At 35.9% G+C, this 20,462-nt stretch overlaps 1 protein-coding gene across 5 annotated transcripts in view; it reads left to right on the top strand.

The window, feature by feature from the left end:
• Positions 1 to 20,462, top strand: part of IKZF3 (IKAROS family zinc finger 3) — an 86,630-nt gene that overhangs the window by 5,753 nt on the left and 60,415 nt on the right. For 3 of the 5 annotated variants that reach the window (XM_027872703.1, XM_027872707.1, XM_027872705.1), the window contains exon 2: positions 16,315 to 16,368. The exons of the other annotated variants lie outside the window; for them this stretch is intronic. In XM_027872703.1, coding sequence (XP_027728504.1) covers positions 16,315 to 16,368 — 54 coding nt within the window. The remainder of the gene's footprint in view (positions 1 to 16,314; positions 16,369 to 20,462) is intronic. 5 annotated transcript variants of the gene reach the window in all.

A 20,462-nucleotide genomic window follows, 5' to 3' on the forward strand; every position in this document is an offset into this window, starting at 1 on the left:
ATGAGGGAAGAGAACAAAGTGTTGGTTAAAGGGTATTTTGAATGGTCTAGGTTTACTTTATTCATAGAGTCCCCTATCACATCCTAAATTGACTGTTCTTTTTGCAAAAATATACATGCCTTGATTATTTGGTTATGTGTTTAAAAAAAAATTCTATTCTCTCTGTTATCACAGAGCAACCCAGTCATCCTCCATAGAATACCTCATGAAAACAGTGTTCCATTCTTACAATTGATAAAAAGGAATGTTTTCCACTTTATTTCAGAGTTCTCTGTTACTGCAGAATCTGTTCATTTCCTGCTTGCTATATGTTTGACCTGATTCTTTGTAACAAATAGTAATTATTAACTGTTATCAGAATATTTGACCTATCAGAACAGTTTCCTGTAGCTGTCATTGTGTGAACCACTATGGGGTGGATCATTTGTAGAGAACAGCAAATATGTGAAGTCATTCTTATTAACCTATATATTTTTTCCTCTAGGTTTTTTATATTATATAGCTAGTGAGAGGCAGCATTCAGAGTCAGGAAGGCCTGGGTTTGAATCCATCCTCACACATTTACCAACTGTGTAACCCTGGGCACTTAACCTCTCTGTGTCTCAGTTTCCTCATCTGTAAAAATTAGGTATTTACACTTGATAGCCTTTAAGTTTCCTTCTAGCCCTAAATATATGATCTTATGGTCCCTTTACTTTATCAGTGAAAAACTGAAATCTGGCATGATTAAGGGACTTGCCCAGGGTGACATGGGCAGAATTTGGTGGTGCAGTGGATAGAATGCTGGGTCTGGAATCAGAAACACTCATTTCCTTGAGTTCAAATCTGGCCTCAGACATTTCCTAGCTGTGTGACCCTGAGCAGGTCACTTAACCCTGTTTGCCTCAGTTTCCTCATCTGTAAAATGAGCTGGAGAAGAAAATGGCAAACCACTCTAGTATCTTTGTCAAGAAAACCACAAATGGGATCACAAAATGTCGGACAGGATGGAAAAACAACTGAACGACAATAATTAGGGTGATACGCATCTTTTCTAACACTAAATTCAGTGCTGTTCCTGGTATGTCATCTTAGAGGTCATTGAGTTCAGTCAGGCCAATAGAGGTTATTTGACTTGTTTAAAGTCACAGATGATTAGAGTGAAAGATAGGGTAGAACTCCAGCCTCCTAACAACCAGCCTAAGATTCTTATGCCTCTTGGTGCTCTCAAATAGCATTTTGGTTAAATGAATCTTATATTCTATGATTCATCCCAGGAAATAACTCTTTTACCTTGAAGGTAGATTTATAGGCTCATTTAATATTTAATAAAAGAAAAAATAATCTCCAAATTATGCATATCCTCTTTAAAATAATTTGTAGGACTTGTACTATCAAATTGCTAGAATTATAATATTGTAAGACAATTTAACTTACGAATAAAGATGGAGATTGAATTCAAGCAACTTTTTATGCTATCATAATATATGTTGATAGCACTGAAATTTCAGTTCTGATTCCCACACTTTTAGCTTCCAACAAAAAATATACCCTGTTCCATAACCACAGACCAAATTCCAAATTCTATCCATTTGTCTCCTATTTGCATGCTATTGGTTAGAGAATGGTCAAAGAAGACTATATTTGGTTCTACACTCTTAACATTTTTTTAGTCTATTCATCACATCATTTGGGTAAAAAATTGCTGTTTGTCATTTTAGATCATATTTATATACCCATTTCATGGCTAGCAGACAACTGAACTTGGAGTCACAAAGACCTGAGTTCAAATCTCATCTCAGACACTTACTAGCTGTATGAACCTGAACAAGTCACTTAATTTCTGTCAGCCTCAGTTTCCTCATTTGGAAACTAGAGATAACAATAGCATCTGTCTTGTGAGGATCAAATAAGCACTTTGCAAACCTTAAAGCACTATATATTTATATATATATATATATATATATATATGCAAGCTAAAACAATTGAAAAAGGTGAACATAAATTGTCATTGATCATTACAGTATTCTCTTAATTCACCAAATGAGTGCCTTCTATGTGTTAGGGATTGTAACAGGTGCTGTGTGAAATATAAAGTTATGAAAAATTCTAAATTATAAACACTTTGAGGACAGTTACAATTGAACAGGATATCTCCTTTCCCTTTGGGTCTGCCTAATGAGGGACATGTAGCGGAAAATGTAGTAGATATGCCCAAAAGGCATACCTTTTTTTTAATTGATAATATATGGTTTGAAAATACTCATTTATTAGTGACTGTTGGAAATTATAATCTAAAAAACAAATATGGTGTTTCTTCACTTCAATCCCTCCCCAACTGAAAACCATGCCAAAAGAAAAGTTCCACAAAAATATATTTCGAACCATTATTAAGTTAGCTACAATAATATATTTCACAAGGTAAGTTACATTGTAAACACCAGCAATCCACAATTTTAGATTCTGACATTAGGTGTCAATATACAAGACATGTACATGATTTGTTTATTTTAGAGAATTTACAAAAACTAGAGGAAATTCCAGAAATAAATATATTACTACTTTTCTTTTCAAATCAACTAGTTCTCTGTCATTTAATTCTTTCTCCTCCAAAGGTCCAGAAGCTAAAATCATATATATCTTTCTCCAAGCATTCTCCAAACTGTGCATACCCTTTGATCCAGCAATACCACTGCTAGGTCTATATCCCAAAGACATCCCAAAAAGGGGAAAAGGACTGATTTGTACAAAAATATTTATAGAAGCTCTTTTTGTGGTGGCTAAGACCTGGAAATCAAAAAAATGCCCATCAATTGGGGAATGGCTAAACAAACTGTGGTATATGATTGTAATAGATAAGAAGTGACAAGCAGGATGATTTCAGAAAAGCCTGGAAAGACTTACATGAACTGATGCATAGAGAAATGAACAGAACCAGGAGAATGTTGTACATAGTAGTAGCAGCATCTTTTGATGAAAAATTGTGAATGACTTAGCTATTCTCAGCAATACAATGACAAGACAACCTCAAAGGATTAGTGATAAAGCATGCTATTTACCTCCAGAGAAAGAACTGATGTTGATTGAATACAGACTGAAGCATGCTATTTTTCACTCTTTCATTTTTTTCTTATTTAAATCTTCTTATACAAAATGACTAATATGGAAATGTTTTACATAATTGCACATATATAACCTATATCTGATTGCTTACTGTCTTGGGGGGGGATAAAATTTGGAACTCAAAATCTTTAATAAAAATGTAAAAAAAAAAAAGAAAGTATAGTAGAAAGAGAAGACTGGACATGGGAATCAATAGAATTGGTGTCAAAGCCTGACAGCAATGTTAATAGTTACTCACATTTACAGAGGACTTTCTCACCACAATCCCAAGAGGTTAGAATAACCTCTTAGTTATGATTAGTAATAGTTATTAGTTATAGTTAGCATTATATAGTATATACATAATATATAGTATAATAGTATTAGTTACAATTAGTAATAATAAGTATTATTTTCATAGACTCATAGCTCTAGCATTGACGGAACCTTAGAGGCCAAACTCTTTATCATATAGATGAGAAAATGGGAGCCCAGAGAAGTTAAGTGATTTGCCCACAGTCACATGATTAGTATCACAGGTGGAATTTGTATCCAGGTCCTTTGACTTCAGGACAGTTCTCTTTTCATTGTACTATCCAATTTTACAGCGAAGGAGCCTGAGGCCCTGAGGTGTTAAGTGACTTACTTGTTGTCAGACAGCTAGTAAGTGTCTGGAATAGAATTTGAATCTACGTTTTCTAACTCTGGGTCCAGCCCTCTAGCTGTACTGACATCCTTTAATCTCTCAGAGTCCATTTTCCCTCACTTGTAAAACAAAGATGATCATACTTTGCAAACTTGTCATGAGAAAAATAATTGCAAACCACAACCATGTGAAAGAATGCCCCAAATTCACTAATAACAAGAGAATTGAAAAGCAAAGCAACTCCAAGGTTTTGATGAAGATGATGAAAAAAAGAGACATAGTTGATTTTGTAGGGGTCATGGGAAGACAGGCACGCTAACACACTGTTGGTGGAGTTGTGAATTAGTCTAACAATTTGGGAAAGCAGTTTGTAATTTTGCTAAGAAAGTGACCGAAATATCCATACCCTTTGACCCAGAGATTCTACTGCTAGTCATATACCCCACAGAGGTTAAAAATAGAAAGATCCCAAGAAAGATCCCATTTGCATCAAAACATCTCTGGCAGCACTTTGTATAGTAGCAAAAAGCTAGAAACAAGGTAGATGTCTTTCAATTGTAGAATGCATAGATAAATTGTAGTACATGAGTGAAATGTAATATTATTGTGCCTAAGAAACAATGACGACAAAGAATGCAGAGAAGCAGGTAAGATTTGTATAAACTGATACACAGTAAAGTAAGCAGAACCTGGAAATCATATAGACAGTGACTATAGCAATGTTAATTGAAAAACAAAAAACCTGAAGCTGAAAGCTGTGTAATTATAGTGACCAATCTTGGTCTTAAAGAAAAGATGTGAAAGTATACCTTCCATTCTTTGCAGAAGTAGGAAACGGTGGGTGTGGAACATTGAACATATAACCCAACTAGGTTGATGTGTTGCTTACTTATGCAGAACTGATTTTTCTTCTTCTTCTTCTTCTTCTTTTTATTTTTTTACAAGGGAAGGCTGTCTGTATAGGGTAGCAATATGTCTGTGAATGAAAACTATATGAAAACAAAATATATCAATAAAAATTAAAATTGCTTCAAAAACTTTGTAACTTTTTTTAGGCAACTGGAGTTAAGTGACTTGCCCAGGGTTACAGTACAGCTAGTAAGTGTCAAGTGTTTAGTTAGAGACCAGATTTGAACTCAGGTCCTCTTGACTTCAGGACCAGTGTTCTATCCACTGTGCCACCTAAGTGCCCCCAAATTTGTAAATCTTAAAGTGTTATATACATGCGTACTGTTAATTATTCTAGATCCAGAAGTATAGATGTCATAGCCTACACATTCGGAAACTCAAATAATCAGAATTATTCTTCAACATTTCACACAAAGAGATAAATGATGAGTAAAAGAAGCTAATGTGAGGAATTATTTCAACTGGGTAATTTTCGGGGTACATTAAGTCTGCTGAGTCATCCTTTAACACCTTTACAACAATAGTTTTTTGTTGTTGTTCAGTCATTTCAATCATGTCTGACTCTTCATGATCCCATTTGGGGTTTTCTTGGCAAAGATACTGGAGTGGTTTGCCATTTCCCTCTCCAGCTCATTCTACAGATGATGAAACTGAGGCAAACAGGGTTAAGTGACTTGCCCAGGGTCACACTGCTAATACATGCCTGAGGTCAGTTTTTAACTCAGATCTTACTGATTCCAGGCCTAGCACTCTATCCATTGGGCCACCTATATAGTACTGACCAGTAATAACTGATGTCCATAAAGATGACCTTAAAGCATGCTTAGGCTCATCGTTCTTTTTAAGGACCTAGTCATCCTGTGCCTAGATTTATCATCACCTACTCCATCCCTTCTGAAGCATTTGGCAACCTGCTTTTAGTATGGGGTAAGGTGGCATCATAGAGCGGAGTGTAGGACTCCTAGTAAAAAGACTTGCGTTCAAATTCCAGCTCTCACAGCTATATGACTCTGGATAAGCCTCTTAACTTTTCAGTTTGTTCTCTCATCAGAAAAACAGGTTACTAATATTTTCCCTACATACCTCACAGAGTTCCTGTAAGGGAAGCCCTTTATAGACCTTAAAACTTTAATGTAGGTTCTTACTGTCTTTTGAAAATGCTGCTGTGATTCTGCCTTCACATGCACAAAAACCTTCAGTGGCTCCTTGGTTCTTTGGTTCAGCAGTCAAGGCTCTCTACAGATGGACCCCAAGATACCTTTAGAGCCTCATCTTTCTACACCCTCCTACATTAGTTTTTTTTTTTAAGTTTCAGATTCTGTCCCTCTTCAGCTTCTTAAGGTTATTTGCATTCTCTGGCATTGTTCTTCCTCACCTCTGTATCATTTCAAAATCATATTGACCCTTCAAAGTCCAACCCAAATACTACTTTATCTGCAATGTCTTTTCTGACCCCTATCCTCCAAACTGGAAATTACTCCTCCCGCTCCCACCCCCCAACCTAAATACTAAATACTAATACTAAAACATTTAGTATTTTTCATAGATACTTATAACATAATGCTTGCTGTAGTAGAGATTTATGTACATCTGATTGCCTGTACTGGATTGTGAGTCTTGACGGTAGGGACCAAATTTTGTATAACTTCATAATTGTATGACATGGCACCCACCTCAGTTCCTATATTTAATATGCATTTAGTATGTTCACAGTAACTATTCAGTAAGGTAACTTTGGAATCATCAGAAATAGACTGATTATGTTAATTTTGTGTGTAAGTCCACTTTATTATAGGGAATGGGATAGGGATAGGAATAGGACCTGTAATTTCACTGCTATGGAGAACTCCAAGGTGAGGAAACTCTTTTTACCAGTGCAGGTTGGGGCACCTCAACCCTTAGTCTTAGAGAGCTGCCTAAGTGACTCCTGGGTCACAAACCCAGTATGTGTTAGAGGCAGGACTTTGAACCCAGGTCTTCCTGGCTTTGAGAATGCTTTATTATATTAAAATGATTTTAAAATTGTGAGTTTATGGTTCTTTCTCTTAACTAGAATAGTAGATCAATACAGAAGTATCTCATTGTTCAATCATACATGAGAAACAGAAATGTATTCTAACATAGGAGATGCTATAACCACAGACCACTTGGAAAATCATCTGAGTTCCTTGGACCGTATTTGATGGTCTGAAGAAACCCATTCCTTTTCTAGAAAAATGACAACGTCTCTGTCCAATCAGCTGTAGGTCTAACATGACTAATAAGGAGATATGTTTTTCATGACTGCACATGTATAACCTATATAAAATTGACTTCTCAATGAGGGGGGAGGGAAGGGAGTGATAGAATTTGAAACGTAAAAAAAGAATATAAAATTGCTTTTACATGAAATTGGAAAAAATAAAATATTTTTTAAAAGTAGGTTCAAGTTTGTTAAAAAATGTTAAGAATTGAGATGGAACTTGAAATATCAACTTGAATTTAAGTTTTGGTTCATAAGAATTCGAATATCATTGAGCATAATTATTTAGTTGGAATAAGTTAGTGAGAAAACCTCAAGGTAATGCCTGTTCAATTTGTAGCTAGTACAGATAATAACTTTTGCCTTCCCTCTGTCTGGCACAGTTCCTTGTACAAGCCCATAGCAAATATGTATTGAATTTGCTATAATTGCTTAAATTAGTGCAACATAGAAATGATAAATCAACTTTGAGATATGAAACTTTTTTCAAAGGTGGGAAAATTGGCTGCATGCACTAATCACAACATCAATGTTCTATAATTGTCTAAATATTTGGAATTGTGTTGTAGTCTTCATTAGAGTTTTTACAAGATTGTTGCTGGCATTTTTTTTTCAAAAGATACTTTAGTTTACTCTCACTTGACAAAGAGAGAAAACTGGAGAACTTGCTGAAAGTTATAAAAACATATAAAAATTTATTCCTGGAATCTTACCATTTCCACCATTGAAATTATTTTAGCTCAGACATTTTGAAACAAAGACATAACATGTGAAATGCCTATTCTTTTCCTACTTACCACCTAGAATAGTTCCTTGCACATAGTAGGTTCTCAGTAAGTATGTGTTGAATATCATTGAGACTCCTTAACTTCTTTATTTTGGGATAAATATATAGAGATAATTGATAAAGACTGGACCTATCATTTCATTAATATAGGGAACTCTTGGATAAAATATAGGGAACTCTACCAATGCAAGTTGGCATTTTCTCTGCAATTTAGGGAGCTGCCTAGAACAATGACAGATTAAGTAACTTATCCATGGTAACACTTGCCAATATGTGTCTTACACAGGATTTGAACCCAGGCCTTCCTTTTTCTGAGCTTTCTATTCACTAGACTACACTGTCCCTCCAATGAGATATATTCAAAAGTATTATGTAACATTATGTTTTTATATATGTGTATGTACATATATATTCTACGAAATACATATGTTGTATATCATATATAGACAAGGTATATAAGCTTTTTTGGGGGGGGGGCTGGGCAATGGGGTTAAGTGACTTGCCCAGGGTCACACAGCTAGGAAGTATTATGTGTCTGAGGCCGGCTTTGAACTCAGGTCCTCCTGAATCCAGGGCTGGTGCTCTATCCACTGCACCACCTAGCTGCCCCTATATAAGCTTTTTAATAGCTTAACACTGCACTAAGATCTCGGTTATATTTTGTATATGTGTATGTGCACGTGTGTATATGTGTATACTCACGTGCCAATTATCTTAAAGCTGAAGAGCTTATATATGTGAACATGTGCACATGAAGATAATACCTTTATTTTCCTACAAATTTAAGGCAGGAAAAAGTAGCACAGGGTAAGCATTTGTGAAAGTTGCCAAGTCACCCTAGAGTTGGACTTTTTTTCCCATTTAATGAACCAATAGCAGCTCATTATCTCCCACAATCTGTAGTTTCCTCTAGAGCAGGGGTGCTTGGCCTGGGGTCTACCGGCCTCCAATGGGTCTGTAGATAGATTTCAGGGGGGTCTGTCAACTTTGATGGGAAAAAATTAGATCTCTATTTTCACTCACTTTTGGTTCCCTTTTTAATGTCATGTATCTTCTTTTATGCTTTAAAAAAAGTTCTTCTGAAATGGGATCAGTAGGCTTTACTAGACTCCCAGAGGACTCTAGTACACACAAAAAAGGTTCAAAACTATTGCTCTAGAGACTGCCTGCAGAGAAGAATACTAGGAAATGTTATTAAAAGGGGACCAGAATTATTTAGGCTACGTAAGAGACAGTGGGGGTAAAGTGGAAAGAATTCTGCATTTGGAGTCAGAGACCTGGGTTTGAATTCAGGTCTGACATTTGCTATCTGTGTGACTTTAGGCCAGTCACATCATTCCTCTGCTGTTCTGTTTGTTCATAAAATGAGGGGATCGGACTGGATCACCTCTAAGGTGCCTTTCATCTCTAAATTTATGATCCTGTAATCTGATTAATGACCTCGAAGAAGTAGATCTCTTATATCTTGATTATGTCTTCTAGCCCCTAAGTAAAGATTAGTTACATAATTTGCAAGGGGGGGAATTTATTGACATTTAATGGCACTTGCTGTCATAATGGTTACACTAGTGTTTAGAGAGAACTTTAGATACCCTTTAAATTTCTAAAAAAAAATCATGTTATAGTGGCAGGGAAAACATACGTTGAAATGCAAGAGAGCTTTTTATTTCCCAGTCATGACAGTAACATTGTGACCTTAGAGAAATCACTTAATTCAGTGAACACTTATTAAACACCTACTATATGCAGAGCAAGTTGCTGGTTGTTGAGGAAGATGCAAAGTTTAGATAAATGGGGTCCCAGCTTTGATGGAGCTTACAGTCTAATAGGGAGATAAGATACAAACATAGATAACTATAATGCGCAGTATTATATAATAAGGATGTTACAAAGTTGCAAAACAATCTATTCTGTGAGATTACAGGTTTGAGATTAGAGAAAGTAACTTGAGTTGGACTTCAAAGCAAGGAAAGGAATTCAGTAGTCAGTTTTAGGGGATGCAGCAAAGGAGCGTAAGAATAAGGCTGGAAAGGTGATAGTGTAGTGTCAGATTGGAAGTCAGAGTATTTTAATTTAATCCAGAGGGATCTACTGAAGATTTTTCAAGAGCAGATTAGTATGAGTAGATCCAAGAATACTTAATAATTGAATATTTCAGTGGGTTTGTGGATTCATTGCTGCATTGGCTCCTACAATGCATCGCAGCCCTTTGACACTTTCTAACAGATTTTGGCTCTTGTTCATATTGTCCTCTAAATCCTGCATAAAGGAGCGACACAAACCTTCTCCTAGCTCTTTTAACATTGCCACTTAGGTTGTTTATCTGTTGATCTTTCCTTGTTATATGACTATTCTGCCTCAGAAAAGAAGTTGAGAGGATCATAAGTTCCTGGATAATATCTTTTATGCCATTTCTTATAGGCATGAAACAATGACCTAACTAGAATAAAGATGATTCTGGCAGGGAAATGAAAGATGGATTGAAGAGAGGGGAGGTAGAAAAACCTGTTAAAATATTATTCACGTGATCATTGAAGGAACCTTAGAAGTCATCTGTTCTAACCTCATAGTACATAAGATAACGAAGACCCAGACAAGTGAGGTAACTTGAACAAATTCATATAAGTAATAAGTAGCTGAGCTGAGATTTGAACTGAGATCCTCTCCCTTTAAATCCAGCATTCTTCCTTTTGTACCCTGCTACCTCAGGACAGATAGGAGAGATGTAGAGGAGGTGAAATTGAGAGACCTTGGCTTCTGACTGGATATGAGAGATGAAGGAAGAGTCAAGGATAACCCCAGGGTTTTGACCATGGGAGATTGGGTTGAACAATGGTGCCACAGACAGAAATAGTCAAGTCAGAAAGAAAAACAGGTTTCATGGAGAAGATAATAAGCTTAGTTTTATACACATTGAGTTTAAGGTGCCAGTGGGCCATTCAAGTGGAGATGTTCCAAAAACAGTTGGAGATTCTGGGCTGGAACTCAGAAGCAGAGTCAGGGACTAGAGCGATATATTTGGGAGTCATTTGCATAGAAGGTGGTAGTCAAAGCCACCTGAAAGTAAATGAGATTGCCAAAGGAAAGAATATAGAGAGTGAAGAGAGGAGGACCAAGGATGGATCCTTAGAGCCTGGCCATGCTAAGGGGTTCAGAAGAGAACAAAGAAAGAAGAGAAGAAGTCATTATATTGGTGGGAGAAGAACCTGGAAAGTGTGATATTTGATGAAAGGAGAGAATGTCTTATTTGGGAGTAAGGGTGGGGGTGGTTACCTGTTTCAAAAGCTGTAAATAGGCTAGTGAGGAAGAAGACTGAAAAAGACCATTGAATTTGGTGATTAGAAGTTATTGGTGTTTTTGAGAGAGTTATTTTGCCTAGTGTGGTCAGGACTAAAGTTAGATTGCAAGAGGTTAAGTGGAGAGCAACGAAGTGCAGGCATGGAGTATGTATAGCTTTTAAAAGAAGTTTAACGTTAGGAGAAGGATGGGATGACATATGGGGTAGAAAGTTCAAGGGAAAGCTTTTTTTTCTTTCTTTTTCTTTTTTTTTTCATTTTTTAGGATTTAAGGAGATTTATATAAGCCTGTAGGCAAATGGGAAGACACCACTGGAGAGGGAGAATTCGAAAATGCAAAAACAAAGGAGGGACAGATGCCTAGAGTAAGATTCTGGGGAGGATAGGCGGGAGTAAAATCTAGGGTAAAAATAAAGGTAAAAGGTGTAACCATTGAGAAAAGTTAGAGAAAACCTAGATGCTGATGCTAAGAAGGTTTGTGCTTTTGAGGCTAAATAATCTATTGTAAATGTGGAGAGAGAGAGTGCAAATGAGAGTTTGAAGAGCTAAGAAAAGGTCTGGAATAGATTTCATGGTGACTGAGATATAAGGAATCAATCATTGTAGAATAGAAATATTATACAGCAGTTGAAAGGACCCAAGATGAAATTATTTATCATAAGTGTATATTGGGTAATATCAGCTTCACTTGGTGATTTTTCTCTTGAACATTTGGCACTACTCAAGTGGAAACAGAGTAATTGTATGGTGAGGATTATCTAGGTCTGGAACAGTGGAAGGTCAGGAGGGCAAGGAATTCTAGGGGAATAATTTAGTGGCAGTCCATGGGGTCACTCCCCTGTAGATGGAGCTCATGTGTATAAATAAAAGGAAAGCTATAGTAGAGACTGCTAAGTAGTGCAGTAGATAGAGTGCCAGGCCTGGAGTCAAGAAGATCTGAGTTCAAATTAGGCTTCAAACACTTACAAGCTGTGTACCCTGGGCAGGACACTTAACTCTGTTTGCCTCAGTTTTCTCATCTGTAAAATGAGCTGGGGAAGAAAATGGCAAACCACTCCCCTGTCTTTGCCAAGAAAACCCCCAAAATAGGTCATGAAGAGTCAGACATAACTGAAAAATGACTGAACTGAACAGTAGGGACATTGGTCTACGGATGGGTCAAAGGATGAGCCAAGGAACTTGGGGTGTGGTGACAGATGAGGGTGAAAAGTAGACTTAGAGGAAAAGAGTGGGAGAGGTGAAGGGAATAATAGGATTTGTGGTTGGAGAGTCTAATCTTCAAAGTTTGGGATCTCAGAAGTGTTGTAGTTTTGAGAGGCGGCTTTGAAGGAATGTTAGTATAAACCCAGATAGTAAAGACATATTTTGTACCTCAGTTTCACTTTCTGTGAAAAGGGAGAATAAATAGTACATTTCATATCTCCCACATAGAATTTCTTTCTGGGAGTGTTTTCAGAATAACTGCAATCGTTCATCTTAAATGAATGATTGAATTATTTGGGGGGAAGGTATTCTATTCTTATTCTTCAAACATTTTAAGCAGATATTCTTAACCTGGAGTCTGTAAACTTGTTTTTAAAAAATATATTTTGTAGGGGCAGCTAGGCGGTGCAGTGGATAGAGCACCGGCCCTGGATTCAGGAGGACCTGAGTTCAAATCCGGCCTTAGACACATAACACTTACTAGCTGTGTGACCCTGGGCAAGTCACTTAACCCCATTGCCTAACCTAAAAAAAAAAAATGTACATATATATATGTATTTTGCTAACTGTATTTCAGTATTATTGATTTCTTTGTAATCCCATGTGTTGTATTTATACATTTAAAACATTATTCTGAGAAGGAGTTCTTAGGCTTCATCAGACTGTCCACAGTTCCATGAAAAAAAAAAAAGGGTAAGAAAAAGGGTAAGAACCTTGGTGTAGAGGAACAAATTGTCAATACTTCATGTAGGGTACATATATTGCTTTTCTTTTCACATAGTTTTACCTGTGGTGCTAGAGCATTAAAAGTATAATGCATATGTGACAATAATAAAGACCACTGGGGCAGCTAGGTGGTGTAGTAGATAGAGCATTGGCCCTGGAATCAGGAGGACCTGAGTTCAAATGCAGCCTCGGCCATGTAACATTCACTAGCTATGTGACTCTGGGCAAGTCACTTAACCCCAATTGCCTCACGAAGAAAAAAAAACACCACTGCTTATATATTCTCAGCAATAGTGGTTAGCAGTTCTTAGCCACATTTGTTGTCCGTGGTAAATATTAGGAGAGCATTTCTTCTTCTCTATGCCTTTGCCTTCATTTTCAATTCCTCTTTCTTTTCTTTTCTTTTTTTTAACCATAGCAATTTAGAATAAAAGAAACAACCAAGAAACAAAAGAGCATGATAATTTGATAATTTTGCTTTTATAAAAATGAAAAGAAATATCAAGAGATAGACTTTGTTGGCAGCTGGCAAATTCAGAATAGGATTCTATTCTAGGATTTGATATTTTGTTCTCCATTAGTACCCACATTTCCTACTGGGAAAGCAGAAGACTGAGTAGATATCTATTCTATGAAGTTGAGAGCAGAATTTTTTAAGCACCATCCCGAGTTAAAGAATAATTTGAAAATTCAGAAATAATGCTGTCATCCATCTGAATTGTGACTAAACTTACAAATTTTAGGAAGTTAAATCAATGGATATGACTACCATTTTGAAAACAAGGTAATTTAAGGGAGGAAGCACTAAAGAACAAACATTTACACAGGAACTCTGAAGAGATCACAATGAACTATATACATCTGCCATCAAAAGTTTTTAGATTTAATTATAAGCTATGCTCTTTCATTTTGAAGTTAGGATCTCTGAGGGAAAAAACTCTGGCTTCTCTCCAAAAATTCTAGTTGGAGAAATGCTTTCTATAACATCGTTGTTGATTAAAAGTAGAATCTAATAGGATTAAAAAAGCTCGCAACTTGTACTGCTCACTGATAACTTGTTAAAATTATCAGGATTTACATTGAGCTTTACATTGATGGTTTTCTACTAGTAGAAAACAGTTTGAAATTCTTATCAAGCTTTGGGTTAGTAAACTGTTATTAGAAGCTGCAAGATACATAATTTGAACTTTAGAATCTACTGTATCTATTAATCAAAAGTTCAGAATCATTTTAATAGTCTGTTAAAGATAAGCATAAGGTGAAGCCTTAATGGAAAAACCTATAATAATTTAATTAAATTCATAGGAAAACAGCATTAGGATGATATTTCTTTAGTAAGTCACAACTTTCTGGTGTATATACACAATGTAGCAACAGCTGTATATTTGGAAATATGTACATGACTCAGTTATCCATGTTTCATTAGGATTTTTAGCATTATTTGGGAAACTTTCTCACATCATGCTCCTCACCTGCTGCAAAGACATGACAATTTATTCAAATAAAATAACTTTGTGGAGTGCTTTGGTCCTCCACAAATGCCATATTGTTCAGTAGTCTGACTGATATAGTACCTTAAACATTTTTGGTCCTCAAAAAAACTTTTTGAATGACTGAATAATGAAAAATATTGATAATTCTATATGATTATTGTAACATTACATTGTAGGAGTTTGGAAAGTAATATTAGAAGATAGCCATTATTCAAATGTTTGCTGGTACTCAGCATTTTTAAAAATTTTGATGGAAATGCAAGCTTAAAGGATTATTCACGTCATTTTTTTTTTCCTTTGGCCCTTTTCCAGAGCTTTTTTGTATCAAAATAGCTTTCCAGTGGTGTCAATACAGATCAGTAGAGAAATTTAAATACTATATGATTCATTGATATTGGCATCACTTCTATACTTTTGGTAATTTAGGGCTGGTGAAAGTGGTACGATTAACATTTTGACAAGATTAATAAAATCCAAAGTTTTCCCATCTGTTGTCAGATAAGAAGAGGTTTCATTAGAAAAAGGTTGTTGCCAGAAACCAGGAAATATTTCTATTCAGTTCTCTAGGACACTTTTCTTCTGGAAGACATTTTGGTGCCAGGTAGATCGCCTGGGCATGAAAAGACCCAGGTCAGTAAATAACACCAGATGGAGAATCTTTAGGAGTTGCTTTAGGGTACATTTTAGAAGAACTAAAAAAAAATGGTTAAATAAAGACTGAAATAGTTTCTGTATTCAGAGATTTTAACAAGTTAGTAATCCCTCCCCTACATAAACTACTAATTTCAAGAGGCAGCAAGGGGAGGGAAAAGGAGGTAAACAAGAACTAGATTATAGTGTTTTAATTTTATTTTCTTTAAATAAATTATCTAAACTGAAGCATTAAGTATTTTCCATTACCTAAAAAGGCCACTCCTAGTTGGATTTATATCCTTTTATTAAATTATAAATGCTAAGTGGTCAGAATCTCGTTTCTTTTTAAAATCATACTTAACTTGTTTCTGTGTTTATTATAGTACACAAAAACAACTCTACTTGATACTTGGGGAAAAGAAATGTGTTTTAAGTTGTTTAAGTGTCAATGTTTAGAGCAGCTAGGTGGCATAGTAGATAGAACACTGGCCCTGGAATCAGGAGGACCTGAGTTCAAATGCGTCCTCAAACACGTGACACTCACTAGCTGTGTGACTGGGCAAGTCACTTAACTTTGATTGCCTTGCAAAACAAAACAAAAAATGTCAGTGTTCAGGAGGGGAGGGAGAGAAAGATGGAATTTGGAACTTAAAACTTTAAATTAAAATGTTTAAAAAAAATCAGTGTTAGTGGGACTATGGTTCAGAGACCAGGACATTTTGTCTCCAGATAGATCACCAAATCAGGCTCCATATTACTCTGTAGTTACCAAAAAATGCTTCCCATAAATGTTACTCAGATGTTCTTTTGAGCATTTTTTTTTTCTTTTTGCTACTAGGAATCACTTTGGTGTAAGGCTGAAGTTTTATAATTGACCTTTCATCTTTAATAAATTGATTTCCCCTGCCTCTGTGTTTTGCAGCCAGTGTTTGAAAGCTAACATGAAACAACTCCAAAATTAAGGATCAGATTTAAGACACAGGGGAATCTTGAAAATTCTGTTCTTGTAGAATGTTGATTCTGCATTATAACTGATACTCCTGAGTCTCCTGTTTGTGATTCTTGGGGAAAGTTTCATTTTTCAGTGATCCTGGTGTCAGAATGTTCCTCTTAGGGAATGGTAGAGAAAATAAGGAGCTCTTTTGAGTAGAATTTATACACCCATTTGCAGATGGAAAAGGGGTTTTCCAAAATAGTACTTTATCCTTGTCCTTGCTAGATTTGGGATTACCAAAACACTACTTGAAAACAGTTTAGATCTGTGTTGCTAATATATACAATCTCTGCTGTCTTTTTAGATACCCAATCAACTGTGGAGCTGAGAAATTCACAGGAGCAGCCTGTGTTCACAGGTATCATCAGGTTTTCCGTCTTTAAAGTTATTGTCCTTAAGCCATGAAAGGACGGAAAAATGTTCTCTTTCAGATTTTGGTATCTTGTCAATCTAGTGAAAGTGCTTGGAACTCAACAGTTGAGAATATGGTCGTGATACCAAGATAACTATTGAATTAAATCCCCAAATAAGTTGCATGAGTTTTTTATCATCATGACACCAATCCTGCTCCCTCCCACCATTTCTGGTACAGGACTGAATTTTTCATTTTTTTAATTGGTTGTTTTGCTTCCAGTGGATCTTTATTATCCATTCAGGAGTTACCTGTTATCTGGAATGTAATGAAGAGTTAAATTTTTATTTAATTTAATTTAGAAGAATAAGAGTTAATATTAACTTGATTGTCTAGTAGAGTTCAAAATCTGAGGGAAAAAACCCTTAAAATAACATCTTTATGAATTGAATGGTTTGCATGGTTGAATACTGAAGGTTTGTAATACATTGGAAATTTATTTATAAAAGGTTAATAGGGACCATTGCTTTCTGAAGAGTGAATATGTTCATCGTGTTATACATTTATATCCAGGTGAGGTGAAATTTTTCCTCATATTGTCAATTAATCATTATTAATTTTCTTAATACCAAAGAAGCATTTAGCAAATTACTAAAAGAACACGTATTTTTTGCATCATAAAAAACTATAAGTCTTTGAAAAAAATGTTTTAATAGTTGACAGATAATGAATAAGTGACTGCATGAAAGTTTTCCTTGGCAACAAGAAACCCCCTTTATATATACAAATCTAAGCTTGTCTTGCTTAAGTAGCGCAAAGATAGTGCTTCTCTCAGTTTTTCTTCTATCACTCTAATCTCTTTCTTTAACTCTTCCATTTTCCTTTTTTTTTTTTTTTTCATTTGAGGCTTTGCTTGTAGCTGTTTTCATGTTGTTGTCTTCTTCCGAGTTTGTGTCTTGGTCTTCCCTGCCACCATAGTAATTTTCTGTGATCTGTTTCTTTTTTGTTGTTGTTTGCTTATTTTCCAGCCTACTTCTTGCCTTTGAATTTTATGTTAAAGCTGGGCTCTGCTCACCTCGGGGTGGAGAAGTGCTTTCCCAAGTTTAAGTCTTTTTCCACACTGCTGTTTTTCAGAGTTAGTTCTGGGTATCTGCAAGTTTTTGGTATTTCAAGGGTAGTGTGATGCAGGAAGAGGTATGGACACTGCTTTCCTGGTCTGCACTCTGATCTTTACACAGGAAGGGCCATCCCCTGCTCTACTGTAGCTGCAAACTCTAGTGTTCTTCTTGGCCCTGGAACTATGACTAGGGACCCCGCTCTCTTGTGACTTACCATAAGACCTCCTCTCAGTCCTGGAACTGTAACTCAGAACTGCATATGGGCAACAGAGTTGGCATTGTCCAGTCTTGTGCACAATTTCAGTTCTGGGTTCTTGGTAATTTTTCTGACCAGTTGTCCAACTCCCTTATTGTCTCTGGGCTAAGAGGTCCCAAGGCTGCTACTGTAGCTGTCACAGGACTGTTGTTGCAACCAGTTGCACTCCAGGCCTGCCTCCACCCTGGTGTCATAGACCTCTCTTAACAACCATCTAAGTTGTCTTGGGCTGCAGAATGTCTCAACCTAAACTTTTGTTGACTATGCTGCTCCAGAATTTGATCTGAGGCGTTCTTTTAAAGTTGTTTAGAGGTAAATGTTGGGAAAGTTTGGCTAGGTTGCTGCCTCTGCTCTGCCATCTTGGCTGCAAGTAGTACATAGGTATTCCTAAAACACAGTGACTGTGTCACACATCTCTCCTACTCATAATCTTCAATGGCTCCCTCTTCTAAATAAAAACAAAAATCTTTGGTCTGTCATTTAAAACAATACATAATCAAGCTTCCTCTAGTCTTTCCAGTCTTATTTCATATTACTGTCCTCGCCATGCTCACTTTTGTATTCAAATTGACCTGCTTTCTGTTTCACCATGCACAACATTACATCTCTTAATGCCCGAATCTCTTAGTGCCATGCCTGAAATACCCTCCTTTTCTTGCCTCTGCCTTTTGGAATTCCTAGCCTCCTTCATAGCATGGCTCAGGTGCCACCTTCTACATGAGGCCTTGACTCAACCTGCCCTCTTTAGTTATTAGTGCTTTTACTCTCTTAAAATTACTTTGTATATACTTGGTATTTACTTATTCATATACACGTTGTATTCTCTATAGTAGAGTATAAGCTCTTGAAGGCAGAGGCTGTTTAGTGTTTGTTTTTGTAGCCCTAGCTCCTTGGGCAGTATCTTGAACAGAGTAAATACTTGATAAATGTTTATTGAATTAAATATTTTAATTTGTGTGCCTTCTTACATTAAGAACCAGTTACATTCTACATAAAATAGTACTTATATTCTGTCTTATTGGATTTGTATTGTCATCTATTCCTATGCTTTAAGTGTATGTTGCATATTTAATCATTTCAGGAACAAGAAGGAGGGCTTTTTAGAACTTTTTACAATAGATGTCTTCAAACTTCCATAATATACCTTACTGTATAGCTATGTGACATATAGAATTTGGAACTTAGAGTTTTTACAAATCAAGAATTTCATTCAACATTTAGCACATACTGACTTGCTCTACAGAATATACTTTAGTAGATATGCTTTTTTCCATTACCTCATTTACTCTTGTATGTATTCTAGTAAATATGCTTGCTCATATGTTAATTTGTTGTCTTGTTTCTTGGATTGCTGTGTTCTACTTTCCTATGCCTTTGCTTCCAAGTTAATTTTTTAATTTGTAAAAACTACAAAATTCAACAAGTGTTAGGCAGTAGGCTTGAGAAGCGAAAGCAAGTGGCATATATTATCCTGTTTGAGGAAATATTGTCAATTCTAGTGCTTTGAAACTGGGAAGGTGGTCAATAGGTTAGCACTTATTGACGGGTAGAAGCTGAGTAATTTTTCATTTTTTGTGCTCTGCTTAATTATTTAATCATGCTTAAATATAAACATAATTCTAGATACTTTATAATGATAGTAGATGACCTTTATGTCTATGTAAGCCTGTGTAAAATCCTTTTCAAACCTTAAGTACTGTATAAATGTTAGTTTTTGTTATCATGTAGCACCTCAAGGCTTTACAGAGGGCTTTGCAAACATTTTCTCATTTGCTCTTTAGAACAAGTCTCAGGTTGGTACTACAAGTGTTATTAATTTTACACATGAGGAAACTGAAGCTCAGAGAAGGGGAAATTATTTGGCCAAGGTCACTTGGTTGGTCAGTGATAGAGACATAATTTGTGCCCTGGTCTCTCTCGATTCTAAGTCTAGTATACTTGTCAGTTCATCATGCTTCCTTGAAGGAGTCTTATCACTAATTGATCAAAGAAGTATAATTTTCTTTTACATGTGTTTTTTAAATTAAATTTTATTTTCAAATAAATATCTGCCTACTGTCACTCTCACCTCCCTTTCTCCCCAGTTGAGAAAGAAAAAACCCTATTACATTTTAATTCAGTTTTATTTTATGTACCAAATTCTCTCTGTCCTTCCTCCTACTCAAAATCCCTGTCATAAACATGTATAGTTAAGCAAAAGAAATTCCCACATTGGCCACATCCCAAAAAAATGTCTCAAACATACTTTAAGTCCGTCACTTCTCTATCAGAAGGTGGGCAGCACATTTTATCATGAGTCCTTTAGAATTATGGTTGGACATTGTGTTGATCAGAGTTCCCAAATCTTTCAAAGACGTTTGTCTTTATACTATTGTTATTATTGTATAAATTATTCTCCTGACTCTGCTCACTTCATGCTGCATCAGTTTACATGAGACTTACCAAGTTTCTCTGAAAACATGCCTTTCATCATCTCCAGCAACACAATATGTCATCACATTCATATACTATACTTGTTCAGCCATTCCCCATTAGATGACTACTACAATAGTTTATAATTTTTTGATACCTCAAAAAGCTGCTATAACTATTTTTGTCTTTATGAGTCCTTTTTTTCTGATATCTTTGGAGTATAGACAGTATTGCTAAGTCAAAGGCTCTTACTAGATTTTTTGAGGGGCTACACTTCTAAATTGCTTTCTAGAATGATTGGACCAGTTCACTGT

This window comes from Vombatus ursinus, unplaced genomic scaffold, assembly GCF_900497805.2.
Source record: "Vombatus ursinus unplaced genomic scaffold, bare-nosed wombat genome assembly UNPS02014801.1, whole genome shotgun sequence".
Classification (NCBI taxonomy): Eukaryota; Metazoa; Chordata; class Mammalia; order Diprotodontia; family Vombatidae; genus Vombatus; species Vombatus ursinus.